General features: G+C 33.5%; 1 protein-coding gene across 1 annotated transcript in view; it reads right to left on the minus strand.

Annotated features, from left to right (window-relative positions):
- LOC149411596 (uncharacterized) overlaps positions 1–22,117 on the minus strand; it is a 78,473-nt gene that overhangs the window by 23,772 nt on the left and 32,584 nt on the right. Inside the window, exon 2 of the mRNA XM_089646700.1 lies at positions 18,749–18,921. Coding sequence (XP_089502826.1) covers positions 18,749–18,921 — 173 coding nt within the window. The remainder of the gene's footprint in view (positions 1–18,748; positions 18,922–22,117) is intronic.

Consider the following 22,117-nt stretch of genomic DNA (forward strand, 5'->3'; position numbering starts at 1 on the left):
ATCGCTTAGCTCAATTTTATACATGTTTCCTTCACTACACATACTTTTACCCACTCTCTTTTACCTGCTCCTTCTTCGTCCCCCTCCTCCCCACCAGAGTTGATGTTCTATCTCCCTCTTCAATGTTTTCTGTACACTCTAATTCTGGTGAGGGTTCAAGTCGAATCGAAACTAGTTGGTTAATATATACTTTAAGGTATGTAGCGGCAGCTACAACTTGGTTATAGAAATTCAATACATGCAACCCGCATCATATTAGAACCTACCTTAAAAGACAGCGAGAGTACATCGAGCGCCCGGGATCTTTCGAAAGCATCGTAATAACTATCTAGAATAATAGCAAAGCCGCCAACCTACAACCTACTAAGTCAGGGTCTCGACTGTTGGTGACCATGAATGACTGAATGTCGTAAATGGTTGATGTGCATCTCGATGAGATACATGCATGTCATATCAGGGTGGGATGTGACCTTTATGCATGCCATCTTAATGCACATCAACTACTATAAAGGCATAGTTGTTAATCGTCAGCAACAACTGTGACTACTCTATTTGGACTGTGTAATTCGGATACCTTAATAGAACCGCTGCTAGGATATCACACACATCTTTCATTCGTCTCCCTACCAGATCCCCATAATGGTGACTTCGACCTGATCCTGCAGCCCGATGTGATGTGTTACCCCAACTTACCGGTAACTCCGTTTCAAAAATGGATGATTGGCAGAGACACCACGGAGCAGAACGCATCTTAGTACAAACGCACCAGCGTAGAGAGAGGTGCCAACCATTGTTACCCAGGAACATACTCGGCTTGTTGAGCAACGCGTTCGCCGGCCTCATCCTGTGTTGTGAACAGTGATTGTGACTATGTAACCAGTGCAGTGCCAAACATTCACATTCTTTAGCGAGCTTCTGGAGCGGGAGTATTGTTGCGGCAGCTACTAGAATAATACCTGGTACTTCCTTGAAAGATCTAAAACATCTTTACATGCAACCCGCATCGCATTGGAACCTACAAGTAAGACGGCGAATGAACGCTGCATTTACTTATCTTAAATTATAATAAAGCCGCGAGCCTACCTACTTACGGCCTGATTATAGACGTTGCTAGGCGCGTGTGACTACTATATCAATACCATATCGCAGTACCTAGATGGGCAGTCAGTAACAAGCTCCTACAGAGCGGTCAGTAAGTCAATCCCTGGCAAGCGCTAACCGCCTACTAAACGGCCGTTCCGTTCCGCACCCTGCGACCGCGCCGTTCACCAAGCTCTTACCCCTTGGCCTTGTGACATCTTCCCCGGCAATTACATTTATCACACTGGAACACCAGGAAGTCTCAACGTTTTCACCAGTGATGAACACTACCATGACGACATCGTCGTTTGTTGTAAGCAGTCTGGTCTCCATCGACTGTGTCGAGACATCGGCTTCATTGCCGTGATCATGTACCACAAATTCAAATCCCACCATGATGTGACATACATGCATCCTATCGTAATGCACATCAACTTCTATGACAGCATCGTTGTTCATCGTCAGCAATAACTGTGACTACTGTGGCTACTCTATATGGACTACAAATAACTACCTCAATAAACACGCTGCTATGATACCACATACATCTTTCTTTCATTCGTCTCCTTACTAGATCCCCAAAGGTGTATACAAAGTTTATTTTAATTTTACATAAAATAAAATTACCCCACTAAGTGGATTTGCAAGTATCAAAAAGTTATCTTATGTTATTTTCCAATATTAAAAATATTTACTACAATAATAGTTTATCCATCATATATGCAGGGGTAGTGTAATGCAATAAATACATTCCGTATGGTAAAATAACAATTTTTAATACGATTTCTTTCAAAACTCAAAAAGAGTGGTTTTGTTTTTTTTTCATGCTGATCCCACACCCCAGAAAAATACGTTTCTACAGCATGAATGTTATTTATAAAAGCTGATATAAAAAAATAATAATAATAAGGTAGCTCAAAGAAGGAAATCAATGTTTTTATACGTAAATGCAACAGGCACTGCGGGATGCTGTGCATCTAGTGGGCGTCAGTCAGACGGATTAGCTCAGCGTGTGGGCGGAAATATAACATGAAAATACAGTACACGAAACTGACTGCATTAATTTCTTGTTTGCTCCCAATCGATTTCATCCTCTTATTGAGTCTGATTTTACTGTTGATTTTTTTACCCAGTCGCAGAAGTCCGGATCCAGGAAAATTATATTTTCCACTGCTCTATAGAACTACACTTTATGAGAGGCACTATTGCGTATTAATTCCTCGTCAAAACGTGTTCCACTAACGACAATCGATACGCACTGCGCGTAGACGGGATTTTGTAGTTTGGTCGTTAGGCGTTGAAGCGTTGTGAGAGTTGGATTCCAAATCAGACCAATTGAACGTACAAAAGTGGAACCCTTTTTTCCGCATTGTGTCTAATCTAAATATAATGCATCAATTTGCGGTGCAGCTTATATATTTCGGGTACTCGGAATAAACCATCTGTTTGATTTCAGTGTTGGATTTTATCATTCGGGCTTATAAATCATCACAAAATTGAAGAAAACTGCGCTTTTTTATCTTAAAGGAATAAAAAATATACCTAGATAGTACACATATTTTACACAACCGGACCAATAATTACCTACACATTGCTTAGTTTTACAACAGCCTTAATTGTTTTATTTTTATTGTTTTACTTTATTTTATTTCATTTTTAGCGAAATGAAATATCGCAGATAAACGGTGGTGGAATTTTACCCTAGCATCCTTAACGTTAATACATTTTTGCATGAATTTTCATTTTCTAAACTTTTATTTATAGTTTTTAAAGACTTTATAATGAAAACCTTAGCCGACTGATTTGGGCAAATAAATAACTGATAAGAAAAAGACATCCACAATCACAATATTCGCAAAAACAATAAAATCCGCATTCCTCTAACACACACTACGAAATATGGAATAAAATCTACTTACTTTATTGCCTAAACACTCTATAACTCACTTCCAGATTTGTATAAAAACAGCAAGTATAATCCGAAAATTCAAAGGAAAGCTTCAAAAGAATATTTTTTTTAAACATATAAAAACGAAAATACTTAATTATTGTCGTGTTGCACTTTGTTTTGTTTCTCTCTCTCTCTCATTTTCTATCCCCTGTATGTGTAATCGAGCATAATTTATTTTTACCAATGTATCAGTGGGTAAGTACTTTCTTCTAAATTCCTGCCGTGGCTCTGTGCTTATGTGTATATCCCTGTCTATTTCCTTTTTTGTTCTACTTAACCTCCCTTTTTCTAATTGTGTACTGTTTTGTATGTGAAACTTATAATTATGAAATTTTTCGATTTCTGTACTGTTTTGAATGTAAGACTTATAATTCTGATATCAAAATACCAATGTAAAATTGTACCTTATTAACCCCCATCTATGTATTGTAAGTTCCTCTCATCTTAAAATGAATTTTGTAACTCATCGGGATTGCTCTAGCAAAAAATAGAAATAAAAATAAATTTGAAAAAACTAATATATCTACGAATTGATTCGGTGACGGCTGGTGTTGACATGGTACAATCATTCGAACAAAATACTTGAGTCCGGCTATGGCAAGAGTTACAATAACAGAAGGATATAAGGGTATCTTATTTAGATCTGGCTTTCCAACGATAAGGTTTGCCCTTTAGTCTAGAATCTATCAGGGGTCTCCAAACTTTTCAGCCGGAGGGCCACATTGACTACTCCAGTGAGTTCGGAGGGCCAAAACCGTTTTAATTTCTAGACACCCATATTTTCTGTCCTAGGGAGGGGGGGGGGGGCTAGACAATAGAGTTTTCAGGGATGAAAATATAGCTTTAGATAACGTAGCTTTGAAGATATTTTTTGATACTCGTTTCTCAGACCTTGATATCATTGCGAATCAAATAAAGATTTTTCAAAAAAATCCTCTTGATATATTCGCGCGATACTTGTGGACGCAATGTATTGGTGCCAAGTACCTCGCCAACGAGCATATTTATTTATTCGCACGAAAAAATTCGCGGAGTTTTCGCCCCTTCTGAGCAAGGTCTTAGCCATTAGCTGTCACGGGTCCTTGATGACACTGGTCATTAGATGTCGCGGGCCGGATGGAAGACACTGGCGGGCCGGATACGGCCCGCGGGCCGTAGTTTGGAGACCCCTTGTCTAGATGGTTGGAAGTTTATAACAAAGTTACGAGAATTATTGCTAAAGTTTTAAAAAAACGAGACCAAGAATCGTTTTGATGGTATTACAGGAAACAAAATAGATCTTTCTCAAATGTACAGTTTTATAACTTTATGTAGGAGGTAGGTAGGTACCATCTTTACAAATCCTATTATCTTCATAATGGCAGTAGCATCTCTGTAGTAATGATCTCTGAAGTAAACTAGAGCATCATAGCAAGAAATGCGGTTGTAACTGGTTTACGTCGTATTAACCTAACGAGAACAGAGAGAAAAATGTGGGTAAACGATGCTGACCATACTAGGATCCAATTTTCTAACCATGTAATGGGAAAAAAAGTTTATATCTTCAGTAGTATAGTGGTAATTATTCCCGCCTGGCCCAGCATATTGGACAGACCAACAGTCGACTTTGCACTAGCAAGCCTAGAAAGTTGATATTTATTTATTTCTGATTAACGCATAACTAACATCTCTTTTGTTTCTAGAGGGATTCCTGGGGACGTTACTAATTCATCTTCTAGAAAAATAAAATCTGTTGCTTACTAAATGCTTACACTAGTGGCCAAAAATGGTTCAGATAAAAAAGATTTAATTTTAACAAATAAAGTTCTACCAGATATGTAGCTACTTAATGTTTTGGTATCTTTTCTAAATAACAAATGTAGATCCTAGGAAATAAATTGTACAGCGCCCTTGAGGTGATTTTTCACAAAAACGGCGCTCTACTTTTTTATTAACTTCCGATTTAGTTGTCCGGGTTAAATCTTCCCCAAAGGAAAAACTTAACCCTTCCACTCACTTTTCCACAAATGATCATCTAGTCAATCAACATTATGTAAGTGCATTATATAAGCAAAATAAATACAAAACAATACAAGAACAACACGTCAACTCACCAGAGATCAAATGGGAAAATAATTCACCGACTCCAGATATTTTCATATCAGAGGGTTTGGCTCGGTAGAACTTCTAACAGGGCCTATAAATCCTACTGATCCCTCAACATAAATATTTTAAAAATCTTTTGTTATCCTACACGTATTCAAAATGACCGACTTTTGCATCTTTATATATAATTTTTTTGATAGATCTAATACGCCTAAATTTTTAATTAGAGAGCTAGGTATAATGCCAGTAGCCGAAATAACGAATGGTAATATTTTTATAGTCTGAGAATGCCAAATTCTTTTTATAATTCCAAATTCTTATTCAATTATTATTATTATTATTAACCTTAATATTTTCTCTGATTCCCATACCATGAAGTTGTTGGATCAGTACTTTGTGAGACACTTTATCAAAAGCTTTCCAGAAATCAGTATATATACAGTCAACTTGTTTGTATTTAGAAAAATACTCCGATATATAATTTTGAAACAGTTGTTAGTTTTTTGTAGTTGATCTTCCTCTAATGAAGCAATGTTGTTTTTCATTTATTACCTTTGTTAGTGAGTGATATATTTCTTCCAAAACGAAAGATTCAAAATTTTGGGTATTGCAGATTGTATGCATATTGGTCGATAGTTTAAAATATCAGTCTTGTCACCTTTTTTAAATATAGGAATAACATATTTGGATTTCCAGTAGACGGGAAAATATCCAGAAGATAGTAGATGGTTAAATAAAATGGTTAGTGGTTTAGACAAAACGGAGGAGCACTGTTTTAGGAAAATCGGCGGGATGGTGTCCGGGCCTGCAGACTTGTTAATGTCTGAGGAACTTAGTTTTTTTTTGCAAGATTCTTCGGTGATGTAGCAGTCTGTTAAATGTGTGTGTTTTCTTATGTGTTGTGAAGGAATATTTTCTTCTCGTGTTTCATCATCATAAACATTATTAAAGAAATCAGAAAAAAGATTTACGATATCTTGTGTATTTTTGGCATATTTTTCGTCCATTTGTATTTCTGGAGGATAGAATGTGGTGTCGTTGTTTATTGTTTTAATAAATTTCCAGAGATTGTTGGAATTTAAGGCTGTGTTCTTGATAGAATTTGTATATTTTTTATATACAGATTTTACTAAGTATGTTTTTGTTGTTATAGTGAGGCTATTACTTCTGATGAGAAGCAAGTTAGATATGTTTGTTTTTATATGAGTAAATAGTGGTACATATGATTTGATGGTGGTGGAGAATACTAAATATAGGTTTTCTAAGGATTTTTCTGTATTAACAGTGTTAATACAATCCTAACAATTCTGGATCATGACTTAAAAAGAGTTTGAACTGCCATCCGATTTTTTTATGAAATTATTACCTTTTACAGCTACATAGGTACCGATATAGCATTTTCCGCAATAACTGAAATATATATTTTTTAATATTGCTTCAAAGTCAATATTGAACCGGATTTGAGAGTGACCATTTCTAATACGTCATCAAGAATCAATGTTTTGAATCAAAGTTTTGCAGGTACAAAGTTAACACTAATTTTGAACCCAGTTTTGCTTATCGAATAAAACGTTAAATTATTTACTCGTTTTAGTGCTAGTAAAAATATATCAAACAAAATATTGTTTCATGTTCTTTCTTATTATTTCAGAAAACAACCTGTGTTAAATAATAAAAAAACAGCCAAAATCAGCTGTTAACTTGACGTCTACTTGAACCAATTTTTAAGTAGCTTTTAAATTTGACTTTTTTTATCGGGTCGCTGAAAATAACATTTATGATTTTGGGGTCGCAGCTCAAAAAAAGTTGAGGCTAATCCAAAGGGTTCAGAAAACACCGATGGTAGCCAACACCTGCCCGCGATAGGACAGGACAGCCTGTATTCTAACTTCACGCAATAATTTAAAACCAATGTCATCAATATTTCGCAAGATGGAAGAGCGGAAATTTTTTTGTTTTTGTTTTTGCAGCATGAATATTTAAAATGTGAGCATAATATAAAATCCTCAAAATGGATTAAAATAATTCAATGAAACTAGAACGTGAGTCGTATGACGAATAGAGACGAGATGAGGAGAAAAATCAATTAACATCTAGACTCCGCACATTATTGATACCCCCTGTGACAATTCAATATTCAGTTAAAATGAATAGTTCGTGATTAAGGAATAGCAACCCTCTGAAATCATGAATAATCACCAAAGAATAATAAAGTACACGAAAATAAACGTAATCTTTTTACTACTCACTTCAAATTTAAGTTTAAACCAAGGAATAATTCGCTAGAAATACTCTAGGCAATGTTAGGGTTATTATAGGTCAAACAGGGTAGTGATTATCTTATAAATAATTTTAGCTTGGATTTAAGAGATTCTTTTATAAACGAGCCGCTCTCAACTCTGCCATTAATATTATACAATCTTTCTAAACACGTAGTTTGTAGAAAGGGTTCAATCGTGGTTCTGTGAAATACAAATATTTTAAATAAAATCTTTTTTTTTTGTAAAAAATGTTATTTCGTGGTGGAATTCCATCATAATTATTTAAAAACAACTTTTTCTCAGTTTATTCCTATTTTTTAAAATTCGATGCAATATAATTGACTGGTTTCAACTTTATTTAGTAAATACCGCTGAATTTAAAGCAAAAAAGCAATAGCGACAGGTGACAGCTGTCACCTGTCGCTATTTGAACGAAATGAAATTCTGCGTTCAACGGGAGTCGTCAAAATGTCGAAACATTCTAATTATAGTCTTTGATGTTGATCGTCGATATATTTTTCATAAACTCTTCATTGACTTCAGTGGAAAAATAGTTCAGGAAATCAGCAAAAAAATATCAACAATGGAGAACAAGATGAAGCTGGTCGACCTACTAAAAAATGAAGTTGACTCCCTGAAGGTCTGTATCGCCAATATTCAGGATGACATGGAACAGCGCGACCAGTGGGCGAGCCGCTCCAATATTGAGCTTGAAAAGAAGGGCCAGAATTTAATTTCCATTGTATCCAATCTAGCCAAAAAAACAGGTTTCGACATCGATACGAAAACAGATACAGATTTCGTCACTTGGTTGGCACCAAAGGAAACCGAGAAAGGCCAGTGTAAACCAATAGTCATTAATGCAAGTAAGATATATAAGGGATGATTTCTTGGTATCAATTTGAGGAAAACGGGATTTAATCAGCAGCGACATCGGTTGAAGCGGGGATTCCCGCATTTACGCCAACGGCCACCTGACGAGCGCTTCTAAACGGCTGCTGCACCTGACAAAGGAAGCGGCAAAGCTAAACCACTATCGATCCCTCTGTTTCCAAAACTGCAGAATACTTGTTAGGAAATCATAGAGTTCACAAATCAAAGCAATCCTCAAAACAAAAGATTTAAACAAAATTAAATTAAACTACAAAAATAATATTACCATTTTTATTGTTTATTTTTGATCTTTTTATGTATGTGCTTCATGTAAATGCTTAATAATCTTAGGCACATTTTATGAATTTTACAATAACACTGTATTATTATTATTTTTTTCTTTTTATCTTCTCATGTATGTACTTTTAGTGTATAATTGCTTCTTAATTCCAAATGCAAGGTACGGGTATTATAAAAAATGCATATCGTTATTAGATCATCACATTTCCTCTTTTATTTATTATTATTATTTTTATTTATTAAAGGAAAAAGTAGATATAAATAATAAGGTTTACAATTTACAATGACAATATTTAATACTACTCTTTCAGAGAAGCATTAGCTTGTGGTTAGAATTTAGCTTTAGTTAGTTCAAATTTGTATAAATCACTTCCTCAAGATATTATTGATGTCCATTAAACATTAAATGTATCATTTCAGTAACTGAATTCGCACAAATTTTTGTGTTTTTTTACGACTTTTCACAAAGAGGGAAACTTCGATGTTTTAATTGAAACACAAGGATAAATTATTTAAAAGGAAATGTTTGCGTGTGTCCTTCTGTGGAAAGCCGCCCAATTACTGAGTATACTCATGGGACGACTTTTACGATACGACCTAGAAGGAAAATCGTAAAACCCAGAAGATTTTACAGAGCTATCAACTTTACGAAGGTAAGGTCCTTGCTTCGCGAATCCGTATATCCTAGCAGTAGAAAATTTCCCGACTTTTACGCGCAGGATAAATTGATAAGTATTTTTTCTTTATCGGCTTATAAATTTGGAGGATTATAAATTTGTAATACATGCCTATAGTTTTACAAATAAACCAGTTTAAAAATACAATTGATATTCAACTATTTACCGTACATTAATGGCAGGTACAAAGTCGCAAGAAAAAAATATATATTTGATGTTTCTGCTTCGATTGAAGTAGGTAAAGATCGACACTTTTATTTTTTTTTAATTTACATGGACACGGATGCGATTCACACCCAAATTATCTTTAAATTACCCTGTATATTTAATAAAGTATTCCCAGGCAGAGCTCGTATCTATTTCATCGTGGAGCATTCAAAAGGAACGTTCGTCCTTAATTGCCTTTTATAATATTTATTTATTTATACGCCAAAAAATGCTTCTACATAAAAATAAAGAGAAGACAGAGTACAAAGGAGAAGATAGGTGCAATCTTGTATTAGTACCTAGGTACAATTTAAATCTATGAATACTCAATATAAAAATGTGATTGCAAGTATAATGAAATTTAATGAACACAATAATATAAAATATTTAACAATATTAGTAAAACGTTACAGTAAAATTAAAAAAAAAAATAGAAACTTAAAAAACAAAATAACATAATATAAGACCTTCACTAAAAGTATATTAACAACGCTACTATAATTTGTTGGATTCAACAAAGTGCTGACGTAGACTACGTTTAATTCTATAAATGGTGTCATTTTATATAGTATCCCCAAACTTGTTGCCTAGATTCTGCATCCTTTTGGTTAGTGAGTGTGTCTGACAGTTGGTTGTGTACGTATTACAGAATAATGTTACATTTTGTCTTGTGTTTCTAGTCTGTACGTGGAATTCTATAGTAGCGACGATAGCAGTAATACATAATTAGGTCTGACATAATTCTCATTTCAGACAGCGTTAATAGGTGCAATGGATTCATCAAACTGACATAATTATTAATCGGAGATAGTGACCATTCTTCCATAATTACCAGAATCTATTCAATATTGTAAATTTATATTGATAATGTAGCATTAATAACTACCAACAACGATGGTTCAGATTCAACGATTCGAAGTTTCACAAATTGAGAAAAAAGTCGTAAAGGATAGGAACTTAAAAACAAACTTTATAACGATAATATCATATTATTTTTACGGAAAATAACGAATAACTATTTGATCAGTGTTGAATGTCTTTGCAAATTTTATTACCGTTTAGTGTGTGTGTTCTATGATATAATAATAATAATATCTTTATTGTGACAAATTTTCAAACTATAACTATAGAAATACATGAAAGACTGTTATGTGTACATTGGTTTATAAATTAGATGAGTATATAATTTTATCAACAGTAATATATAAACAGTAGGTAAAATAAATGTAAATAATAGAAATGTTAATGTAGTTATTTGTTAAAGTTTATCATAGCCCGCCTCACTAGGCTTAGCCTGTGTTGAGGCAGCTATCTACCAAGTTTATTTATAGTACTATAACGTACCTACAATTATATAACAATACAAACACTCAATATTTAGGTAGCATCAATATCAATACATCATTTACCAAGTTTGTTTATAGTCCTGATAATATACCCACAATTATATGAAAATACATACAATAATTAGGTTGCATCTATAACTGCGAATTTGGATGAGTGCACCGGTAAAGGCCCTATCATTACTTTTGATCCAAATTTTTACGCTATCTTTGAAATTTCGTGTGAATGACATGTTTTTATTTTATCAGAAAGAATGTTGTAAAGTCTTGTCGCAAGATATCTAAAGTTTCGTTGATCAAAAGTAGTGTGCGTTACAGGAATTTGAAGTAGGTCTTTGTAATTGCTTCGAGTACAGCGAGTATTAGATCTTTTTTCATAGTATGTATGTATATTTGTGTATAGGTGAGTGAGCTTATATTGTTTTTGCGTATGTCTGCCGAACATCAAACACATTCATAATATTAAAGATTAAGTTCGAGTCAGTAATTAGAGGAAGCCTAAGAATTATTTTAATAAAAAATAAGAATTATAAAACGAAGCATTTAATTTTTTTGCCTGTTTTCGTTCCTCGCGTTACCATAATAGTAAATACAATTTGAAATAAACATACTTTATCAAAATGTCTGTAGAAATAAGGTTAAAGCTATTCGACATGCTAGTATCTTTTTCGTTTGCATACACTCTGAGTTGAGATCGGGTTTAGGACCCACCTCGGCGTAGTGTTCAATTCTTCGGATGGCTAAGTCCTCCATCACAACATAAGCAAACATTTTTCCGCTAACTGTGGTGGCAGTAGGAGATTTTCAAATATTGTCAGGTTATTCGTCAACCGGGAATGTTTGTTTTTCTTTAAAAAAATAACATAAAATAAGGTATAATTTGAGATTTTTGAGCCAAAAGTATTATAGTGATTTGTTTTTGGGGTATTATACCGTGTTGCGCTACCTCCTTCTTTAGCCAACGTTCCGGACAGCATTGAAGGGTCCATTATCAGGGCAGATGTGTAAAAGTTACACATCTGCCCTGATGATGAAACGTTGGCTAAAGAAGCAGATAGCACAAAACGGCATAATACCCCAAAAACAAATTACTATAAAACAAAATAAGTACAGTATGCGAGATGGAAAATTTTGATTAACGGTTTTTAGGACGATCATGGTTGACAGCACATTGGCATATCGTTTCTCATATTCAAATTTACACAAAACTCAACACTCAACAATAAATAAAGTTACCTAATAGTCCAGTCAGTGGGGGATAAAAAAGGGCTCCACCTTGCAAAAGGTTAGGTAGTAGCGATTTTCACATATGTTGTTAAGATTGGGACTCTAAAGAAAAAAAAAAGTTTTCGACCTTGGGGGGGTCGAGCTCGACCCGCCATCTTGGATTGAAGGTGCCAAAATTTGTTTTTTTCAAAATAATTATGAAGTGGTCGTTTTTACAACCAAATTGTTCAGGGCAAACTTAAAGACAACTAAATTACCTACATTTTTTGTAGAAAGTTTTTTTTGTAAGTCTAATAGGTAACGAGTTACAGCGGTTGAAAGAAGAAAATTTTGACAAAAAATTGTAAAACTCCAATTTTCTTGATAAATTTTGTTGATAAAAAGCTGTTGGATTGGTTTTCTCAGCATTGTCCCTTCCCCGAAATCAATTCACTTCTTTCTATCAGTACTGGAATTGTCAGGGATGAAAAGATTAATTGTCATTTATCCAGAGAAATAGGTACCGAGAGGATGTCGAACATGGTTACCACGTCTGAAAATTTTGAATCTATAAAATTTAAACGTAAGGACAAAGTTATTACATTAATAGCAGTCAACAGCAGCAAAGGTCGGCGAAACAACTATTTCCATCAACCCGCTAATGTTGTTCCAGAGAATGTGTATTGTGAAGAAATCCGACGAAGAATTGAAGGATTTCCTTAAATTCGAACTCGCCCCATTTCCTTTGTCGCTTTTCACTGAAGAAGGAATGCGCAAAGGTACGAAATCATAATTTTATGGTGTTTTCGAACAACTTCCAGAAGGCGTGCAACTTGAAGGTAGCAAAATTAATGTTGTGGATGGAGGACATCTTTTATATAAAGTTGTATGGAATCGGAATGATTATTTTGGGTCAATTTGCGAGAAGTAAGTTCACTATGTAAGAAATCACTATCACATGCAGTCATTGTTTTCGATGGATATCCGCTTGATGATGGTGAAAAAAATACGAAAACCGCAGAAAGACTTCGCCGATCGAAGAAGCACATGTCTGCAGATGTTCTTTTAGATGGAACAATGCTAGTTCAAGTTTCACAAGAACGATTTTTAGCCAATGAAAATAACAAAGTCCGTCTGATTTCGATGCTTACAAAGCAATTTATACAGGATGATTTTACAGCTAAGCAGGCTGAAGAAGATGCTGATGAGTTGATTGTCAATACTGCGATTTCCTTGTGTTCATCATATGACGCTGTTTTCATTATTGGCGAAGACGTTGATCTCCTAGTTCTGCTGACAGCATTATCACCACCCAAAAGTAGTATATATCTTCGCAAACCCGGGAGAGGCAAAACTTTTGAAAGACTGTATTCCGCGAATAGTGTGAAATACAAAGAGGCGGTTGAGAATATTCTGTTTCTTCATGCCTTTAGCGGCTGCGATACAACATCGTCCTTCTTCAACCAAGGAAAAACAAAATTTTGTTCGCTTGTGCAAAACGACACAAGACTCAATGCCATGATAGGAATCTTCAAACAACATGATGCAACACCAGAAGACATAGCAGTTGCAGGAACACGCTTTCTTGTTGCTTTGTACGGGGGTGTCATGGATAAGGAAACCTTGGAAGAAGTCCGCTACAAACGTTTCGCAAAGTCGACAGCAAAAAACAAATTCAATCTTGCCTCTTTGCCACCAATGAACGACGCTGCATGGTACCATGCATTTAGAACGTACCATCAAGTCCAAAAATGGTATGGAATCCAAAAAAATCCAGAAAACTGGGGCTGGAAACGTGACACCAACGGGCTTGTTTCAGTAAGAATGACAAAGAAACCAGCACCCGAGACTTATTTTTTTCATGCAATTGTAAAAAAGGATGCGGCGTCGCATGTAGCTGCAGGAAAGCTGGATTGAAGTGTTCTATTGTATGTGGGTGCTGTAATGGTCAAACATGCCGAAATTCGCCAGAGGTTCACATCGATGTCGATGACGAAGAAGAAGAGATTTTGTCAATGGAAGCCCAGAATCTCAGTATCACAGGCAATGAGTTAGATGATGACATTGATGACGAAGACTATTATTAAGTAACATAATTTATAGTAACATAATTCATAGTAATGTAACATAATTTAGAAATCTACCATCGCTGGTATATCTGTGGAGTAGATCTACTGGGGATACCACAATAAAAAAATACGCCATGTTCTCTACCTCATGGTGGTGTGGAAATGAGTAAGAAAAATTATTATAATTATGTAATGAATAACCCGAAAAAATTACTAAGTTGGGAATTTCATCATTTTTTAGAAAAATATTCACATTTTCGCCACTGTAACTCGTTACCTATTAGACTTACAAAAAAAACATTTCTACAAAAAATGTAGGTAATTTAGTTGTCTTTAAGTTTGCCTTGAACAATTTGGTTGTAAAAACGACCACTTCACAATTATTTTGAAAAAAACAAATTTTGGCACCTTCAATCCAAGATGGCGGGTCGAGCTCGACCCTCCCAAGGTCGAAAACTTTTTTTTTTCCATAGAGTCCCAATCTTAACAACATATATCAAAATCGCTACTACCTAACCTTTTGCAAGGTAAAACTCCCCACTGACTGGACTATAAGGAGAAAGCCATTTTTTATGTAATTACCATTGAGATGGACGTGATACGTCTTGTTCTACATTTTTAATGTAATAACCATTGAGATGGGCGTGATACGTCTTGTTCTACATTTGAATGTAATAACCATTGAGATGGACGTGATACGTGTTGTTCTACAATGAGTTTGATTATAAATAGTTCAATTTTCGTGGTGGTTCAACGTTAAAAGGTCGGATTTTATTTTATTAACGCCCTTTTTAGGGACACACAATACAAGTTATACAGTATTGTACACAATTGAACTGTCCCAATAAAAAAAATGTACTTATTTAGTGATAAATTGAAAAGAGAATCCTATCAATTCTGGGCTTTCATATATATAATTTGGAATTTTATACAGAAATACCAGCGATAATCTTTCTATCCAACAATTTAAGTAAATACATGTCATTTATTAGAGTGTTGTAGTTCAACAATTTGCTGGAAGACCCATTTCAAAACTAAGAAATTTTTTTGTATTCTTTCAATAGCTTGAACTTGAATATTGTATGTTGGGTTCCAGACGGGAGGATTGTACTCAAGTTGATTTCTAACAAGGGCAAAAAATAACAGTTTAATCCTCTTAATATTATTAAAATCGAGTTATTTTTTAGTTCTGTAAACCTAGTTATAAATTCCTTTAAAAGTCCTGTGAGGTCAGACTAGACAACTCAATACAATCGGGAGAGACTGGGGTGCGGAGAATAAACTAGTATGCAAAAAAAAAATTGTGCTCCTTTTGTGAGGAAGGTCACAGTAAACTAAAATATATTTAATTATTGAACAATTGGAGGTATAACTCAATAAAAAAGTTATTCCAAAAATAAAATAAAATATATTTGGCTTTAATTATTGAAGACAATATTAGCGATTTCTAAACGAAAATCTGAAACAGAAAAACCAGAAAAGGATACGGTCACATTCTGATTTTTCTGTTTCAGATTTTCGTTTAGAAATCGCTAATATTGTCTTCAATGATTAAATATTACAATTTGAGGTTTTACTCAGTAAAGTTATTCCGAAAAATAAATATAATTGGCTTCTTTGCTTTTCAAGCATGAATTTTAGGTTGGTACTGGTTCACGTTACAAATTATATTATTTTCTCAGTATTGTCAAACGAGTCTTGCCTCTTTTAAGTCATTTCTTCCTTTTTTTAATCTTTCATGTAATATTTCTATTCTTCAAAGGCCCGCTACTTATTTGCATTATTATATCAAAAATTTACCAGAATTGTTGAAGTAAGTCTCAGATTTACTTAAATGTCCATGGAGCGTTTAAAAGATCCAATAAACTGAGACGGTTCTTTCTCCAATAAAATTTTCCTTTATCCCTAATTTATTTACCCCAATTTTACGACCCAGGCTATTTGCTAAGGAGCCAATGAATTTTTCATGGGGCGTGTATTTCAATAGAAGATTTAACGAGGACAACTACAAAATTTCATGAAAATTTTATTTCGGTAATAAAGAATGAACATTTAATGAATTTATTTAATTGTTTCAGAAAAACGTTAAACTAAGGAATTATAAAAAATGATGAGATATGTAGACACTAAACCCATTACTGCCTAGATTAGATCTATTAATAACTAATTCCGTGAAAATTTTAGGGGTTTTCAAGGTAACACACGGCAGGACAGATGATCTAGCACAGCATACAATGACAACAAAGTGAATGAAATTTTTAAAACAAACCTTATTTTTTTTTATTCGAATCTTCATAAACGTAAAAATAAGATATCTTGTTAAATAAATTAATTATGAATCTATCCTACAATAATTTAAAAAATAATGTCTGAGAGCTTCTCCAATAAGATTAAGAAATTTATTGTTAATGGATGGTAATATTAACCAAGTAAAGTTTGAACTTTCCTTCAATAAATACTATGGTAACTGATCTGTAACCAAGCATGGACCCGGAAGGTGTGGTAAAAACTCTTAGAATTGCCCAGTTCTAAGACCCCAAATTAAAAACTAAGCTGCGCCGACTATCACTGACTACTGATTACTGCCAACCTCTGATAGGAGAGGGCACGATTTGCAAAAACTCTGCCAAAGTCATGTTCATGTTCATGACATGTTCGAAACACTTTATTTTCAGAAAATAACCAAAACACCACTTAAAAACAAATTCCTAAAGCTTAATGATCGTGCCAAGTGAATATTTAGTTTGTTGAAATTTTTTTTTCTTTTGAAATTATGTTTGAACATGGGTGAATTAAAGTTTTATGATAATATGAAAAAATACTGTCGTACGAATACATTTTTAGTTATAATACATTGTTGTATAATATTATTCTAACGATTATTTTAATGGACAGTATTTTTATTCGAAGAAAGCTTAACAGTTTGTTTTGTAAAAAATTCTAACGGAAAATCTGGTATTGACGTAGTGATTGATTTTCTGAAAATTCCAATCAACGAATGAAATTGCGTTTCATCAATTGTTTCCCCCAAACTCGCGTAAGCTGGTTTTAACGTTCGAGAGAATCTAGTTTTTTTTAAACCTATAAAACGCTTATGTCAATAAAATTCATGTTTTATGATGACGATTATACATTCTTTTGTTTCTTCTCACCTTTATAAAATGCTTGAACTTGCTCCGCAGAATTTACGTTCTCTGGTCTATAAGTGAGAACTTTAGATCACATATCTTTTGGTTGTCTCTCTCTAAACAAGTATCATTTCTTCTGTCAAGCCTCATCTTAAATTTCCTCCCCTTCATTCAACATATCATCTCTTCTAAGTCATCATATAATTTTGAAATTTGCCAATTTAAACAAAATATGTATATAAATTCACCACCCCTTTCTCCATAATGTAAAATGATATTCAAGAAAGGTGAAAACCAGAAATATTTGAAAAAAAATTGACACTCCTGAATAATTATCTATCTCATTGTTTTCTATACAATGTTTTTCTGTGTATTTTACTTTTAAAAGCAACCTCACTAATGCAACGTAGTGAAAAAAATGTACAAACATATACCAACCAAAATTGATTCTAAAAATTATATATTTTTTATACTTTAGAGATTTTTCACGCAGTCAATAAATATATGTTGAAATATTGGGCACATATAGGCATATTGAATCATTTGATTATTGATTTGAGATTTTCACGGCCAAAAGTATTATAGTGATTTGTTTTTAGGGTATTATGCCGTGTTGCGCCATTTCCTCATTTAGCCAACATGTGTCACACATCTGCCATCTGCCTTGATGATGGGCACTGCAATGCTGTCCGAAACGTTGGTTAAAGAAGGAGATAGCGCAACACGGCGTAATACCCCAAAAACAAATCACTATAACATTTGATTATTGCTTAGACCTAGTCGGCTTATTTTACGTAACTATAAATATCTAAAGACTGATACATTCTCAGGTATCTGATTATATATGTTGGTCAGGTAAAATATCGTAATATTGCGTAAAAGAATTGTATTTAATTATTATGTATTAACGTCTGAATCATAATTTCAAATAAATTACAGAATTTTGTGAGGCTTAACGGATTAGTGAGGGGGTCAGAATTGAGTCGAGAAAGGTTGGGAAGTAAATACCTGGCTAATCAGGTGTGGTCATCAAACATGACATAAGTAATTTTAAGCATTATATTAATTGTGAGAGGAGTTCGTGACAATACAAGGAGTATCTCCCATCTCCATTAATTTCTGGTTATTCAGTGGTTGTCACTGCTAAGATGTAGGTAAATTTATGAATAAAATATGTTCTAACTTCTGTTTTCGTATACATTCAACCACGAAAGGAAGACAATTCATGAGAAAATTGTAAAAAAAAAATAAAATAAAAACAACAAAATATAGGTACAGTGGAGTTCAAAATTTCAATAAAGAAAAAAAAATTATATTAGTATATACTAACATCCCAGAGAGAGCTCGTATGCACATCATTGACGATCGTGCTCTTCCTTCTTACATGTCTTGTATAAAAACAAAAAAGACATAAGATACTAGAACAATGACGGTTTCGTACGACCTCTCGTTTGACCTTTTAAACTTCGTTTGCGAAGGGCAGAAAATTTTATTCTCATAAAAATTTAACAAACAATCTGTGAAATTCTTTAGTTTAAAATAATAACAATATGTTTTAAATGTCATACCTGTTAGCAGTGATTTCCACATCGTCCCCAACTTGGATGGCCGTTTTCTTCAGCATGCGGTTCATATATGTGACCAGTTTCAGCATTACACAGGAACTGATGTCATTTTGCGAGCACTTGGTGTTCATCTTTCTGACCAAAGAATCCTCGAGGTGATTTCTTTCTTGATTTACCTGGAAATTGCAAGCAACAAATTTAACTCTCATGTTGTTGATTTATTTACTGCACAGGGTTATTTATTTATATTAGTCTGGTATGTTAAGTGATAAGGCTGATTATTGTTGAGTTCAATACTGATTTGTTGTTGACTTGTTCCCTTTCTGTAATCTAGTCCCAGCGAGAGTGAGTACGGACGTCATCGAGGTTCGTCTTATTCCTTTTCACGCGTCTTAATAAAAAAAACGAAACGATTGAAGATACTAAAACGATGACGTCACATACGATCTATCGATGGGACTAGTATATTGGCAACCATGTACACTGAAAAAGTGATCAATCTTCATGTTTACCACTTATCACCATTTTGATCCATTTATTATCCACTTATCACCATTGGGCGTACAGTAGGCAAATACATATTATTATTTTTTCAATACCGCACAAGATTCCCAATTACTAGAAATCTAGTTTCCGGGTTCAAATCCGGAATGCGCAAGTAAATTTAATTTGATTAATTTCACGATTTATTCAATAAAAATAAAATAAATTATATTTGCGGCACGTTCGAGTATGGAAGATACTCTCAGTATTGACCTGGTGTAAGACCACTATTCAAAATTGAAACGTTGATTGAAATGGCTTTAGCAGTGTTTGGTGACCAGACTTGAATAGCCAGGTAGGTTGAGGATGCCATAGTCTTACTGACTCTAGACGGTTGAGAGCAGTTACGACAATTGAGCGGTATTCACAAATTCAGAATACACCTTGGCTCAGAATCAGAAAAAATATATTTCGAAAAGGCATATTTCCAAAATAAATTAATGCAAAAGACCTTTTTACACTACAAGAGGTTATGTCACTAAATGCATATTGGAGAAAATTAAATCAAAAATTTTAACTACTCTCTCCCCCTGCTGTGTCTAGGATATCTAAGATATCTCAGTTATTTTTTTAAAAATGTTTGTCTGTTTATTTATGTTTTTTTTGTAAGTAACCTAACATTTATGTGGAAATCTTACTGGTTAATGCAACATGTAAAATAAAATTATTTACATAAAATTGTAAAACAGTTAGTTTCCCCAATGCACTAAATACAAAAATTAAATTAAAATGTATGCCCCTATTCTTTTTTTCTTACCTTTGAGTCTAAAAGTTTGTTGTTGACATAAAATTAACACCGAACACATCGTTAAGAGAGCGTAATATGGTGTCAATATTTCTCTTCAAATAATCTTATTTTTTTGTTAATAGTAGTCGCATGCGTACTGTGCGGTGTGTAATTAAACGTACAATTACAAATATAGGGGATAAAAAAGGAGAGAGAGAGAAACAAAACAAAGTGCAACACGTAATGATTGCAGTGGTTCTGTGCCCATGACCATCCCATGACATTGCACGATATGCGACGTTGCGGAACGGTCATTGACTTTTTGCTACCGGGTGATATAAAACACGTTTAACACTTAAGGCGATGCACTACGTCGTGTAATATTTAAAATCGAGCCGCTATCAATAACACACCTTACGTAGATGGCAATATCCACCTGTTTTGATTTCTGCAAAAAAAAATATGGCCAAAAAGTGCCTTTATTTTATTTTGTGGATGTTCAGCCACAAATATTGAAAAAAATTTCGATCATTTTTTAAATAACTTAATTTGACACATTATACAATAAAACCATAACCTAAAATGGGTTCGAAAGTAGCAGATTTTGAACTTTAAAGCAGTTTTCATAGGCCTCATATATTATTTTTTTCTGTGCTTATAAAAAGATTTATCTAAAAATATACTAGATTATTTCAAAGGCCAGAATGTATTCTACTCGCAGTAATTAATTAAAGCATCTGAAACATTTCTAGGCGACCAAATTTTCAAAAAACAATCAGCTCCATTTTGTTACTTTGACAGATGAAATGTTCCAATTAATCTGAGTCGGTTTCACCTTTTGAACAAATTGTAATCAGTAATAGAGGAAAACCATCATGTTGTTAAGCTTTTCAGTTTATCACAATTCGATTGAAAGCTAAAACGCGTTTGATGCGGATGATAACAGTGTCTCATTTTAATTTCTGCGAAACAATTGATCCTTAATCATTATTGATAAGCACCATAAAAGACGGAGACTTATAATTACATTGGAAACGAAAAGTTTACGGTGTTTCAATCATTCGTCACATTGATTTGACATCGTCACCGTCTTTAGAAAATAATTGTAAATATGTACCTTTTAATTTTCATAAATAAATATTTATAACATTGTGCACTATTTAAGTATTATTGAATCGAAAAAGAAAAAGTTAAAATTGGTGATTTAAAAATATGTTTTTGAAATGCATTGTTATTAATTTATAATGAAGTTTAATAATTAGGACCGAATAAAAAATACAAAAATTAGTTTTTATTTTTTGAAATAATTTAGTGATTAAAAACTCAAATTGTAATATTAAATTATTTAAGACAATATTATCGATTATTAAACGAAAATCTGAAACAGAAAAATCAGAAAAAGATACGGTCACATCTAGGACTCGAACCTAGGACCCTTACCCTTGCCTTGCCGGGACACCGCTCTACCAACTGAGCTAATGAGACCCTATCTCCTTCGGTCATATTTTAGTGTATCATACTTCAAATAAGATATCATAAAATATCTTAAAATATCTTAAAATATCTTAAAATATCATAAAATATCATAAAATATCTCTTCGAATAAGATAACATAAAATATCTTTTTCTGATTTTTCTGTTTCAGATTTTGGTTTAGGAATCGCTAATATTGTTTTCAATAATTAAATATTACATAATTTCCTGTCGTGTCCTGCTGACAAACAGAATGTACAAACGTAGGTAACATAAAGTCCAAATTTATTTTTACTAAAGAAAGTGAACATTTTTTAAAAAATTTTGTGATGATAGTAAAAATAAACTTTTTTTTTAATAAATTTATTATAAATTAAAAATTCATACAGATTTATAATAAATCAACTACCAATTTTAGTGAGAATAGAAGCAAATATACCACACAGAGTTTTAGCGGCCGGGCTGAGAGCCGAAGAGACATGAAGCAAGCCGAATAAAACGTCGTTCCGTGCAAAAGCGTCGTCCCGTCTTGCCACCCTTGCTACGCAATAGTTGGTTTTATCCCCTAGGAGCCCAGATTTTTCATATTAATATTTTTTTATTATTGAAGGACAGCCTTTACTTAAATG

The sequence above is a fragment of the Hesperophylax consimilis genome, chromosome 25, assembly GCF_061612785.1.
Source record: "Hesperophylax consimilis isolate HC1 chromosome 25, BYU_Hcon_1.0, whole genome shotgun sequence".
Classification (NCBI taxonomy): domain Eukaryota; kingdom Metazoa; phylum Arthropoda; class Insecta; order Trichoptera; family Limnephilidae; genus Hesperophylax; species Hesperophylax consimilis.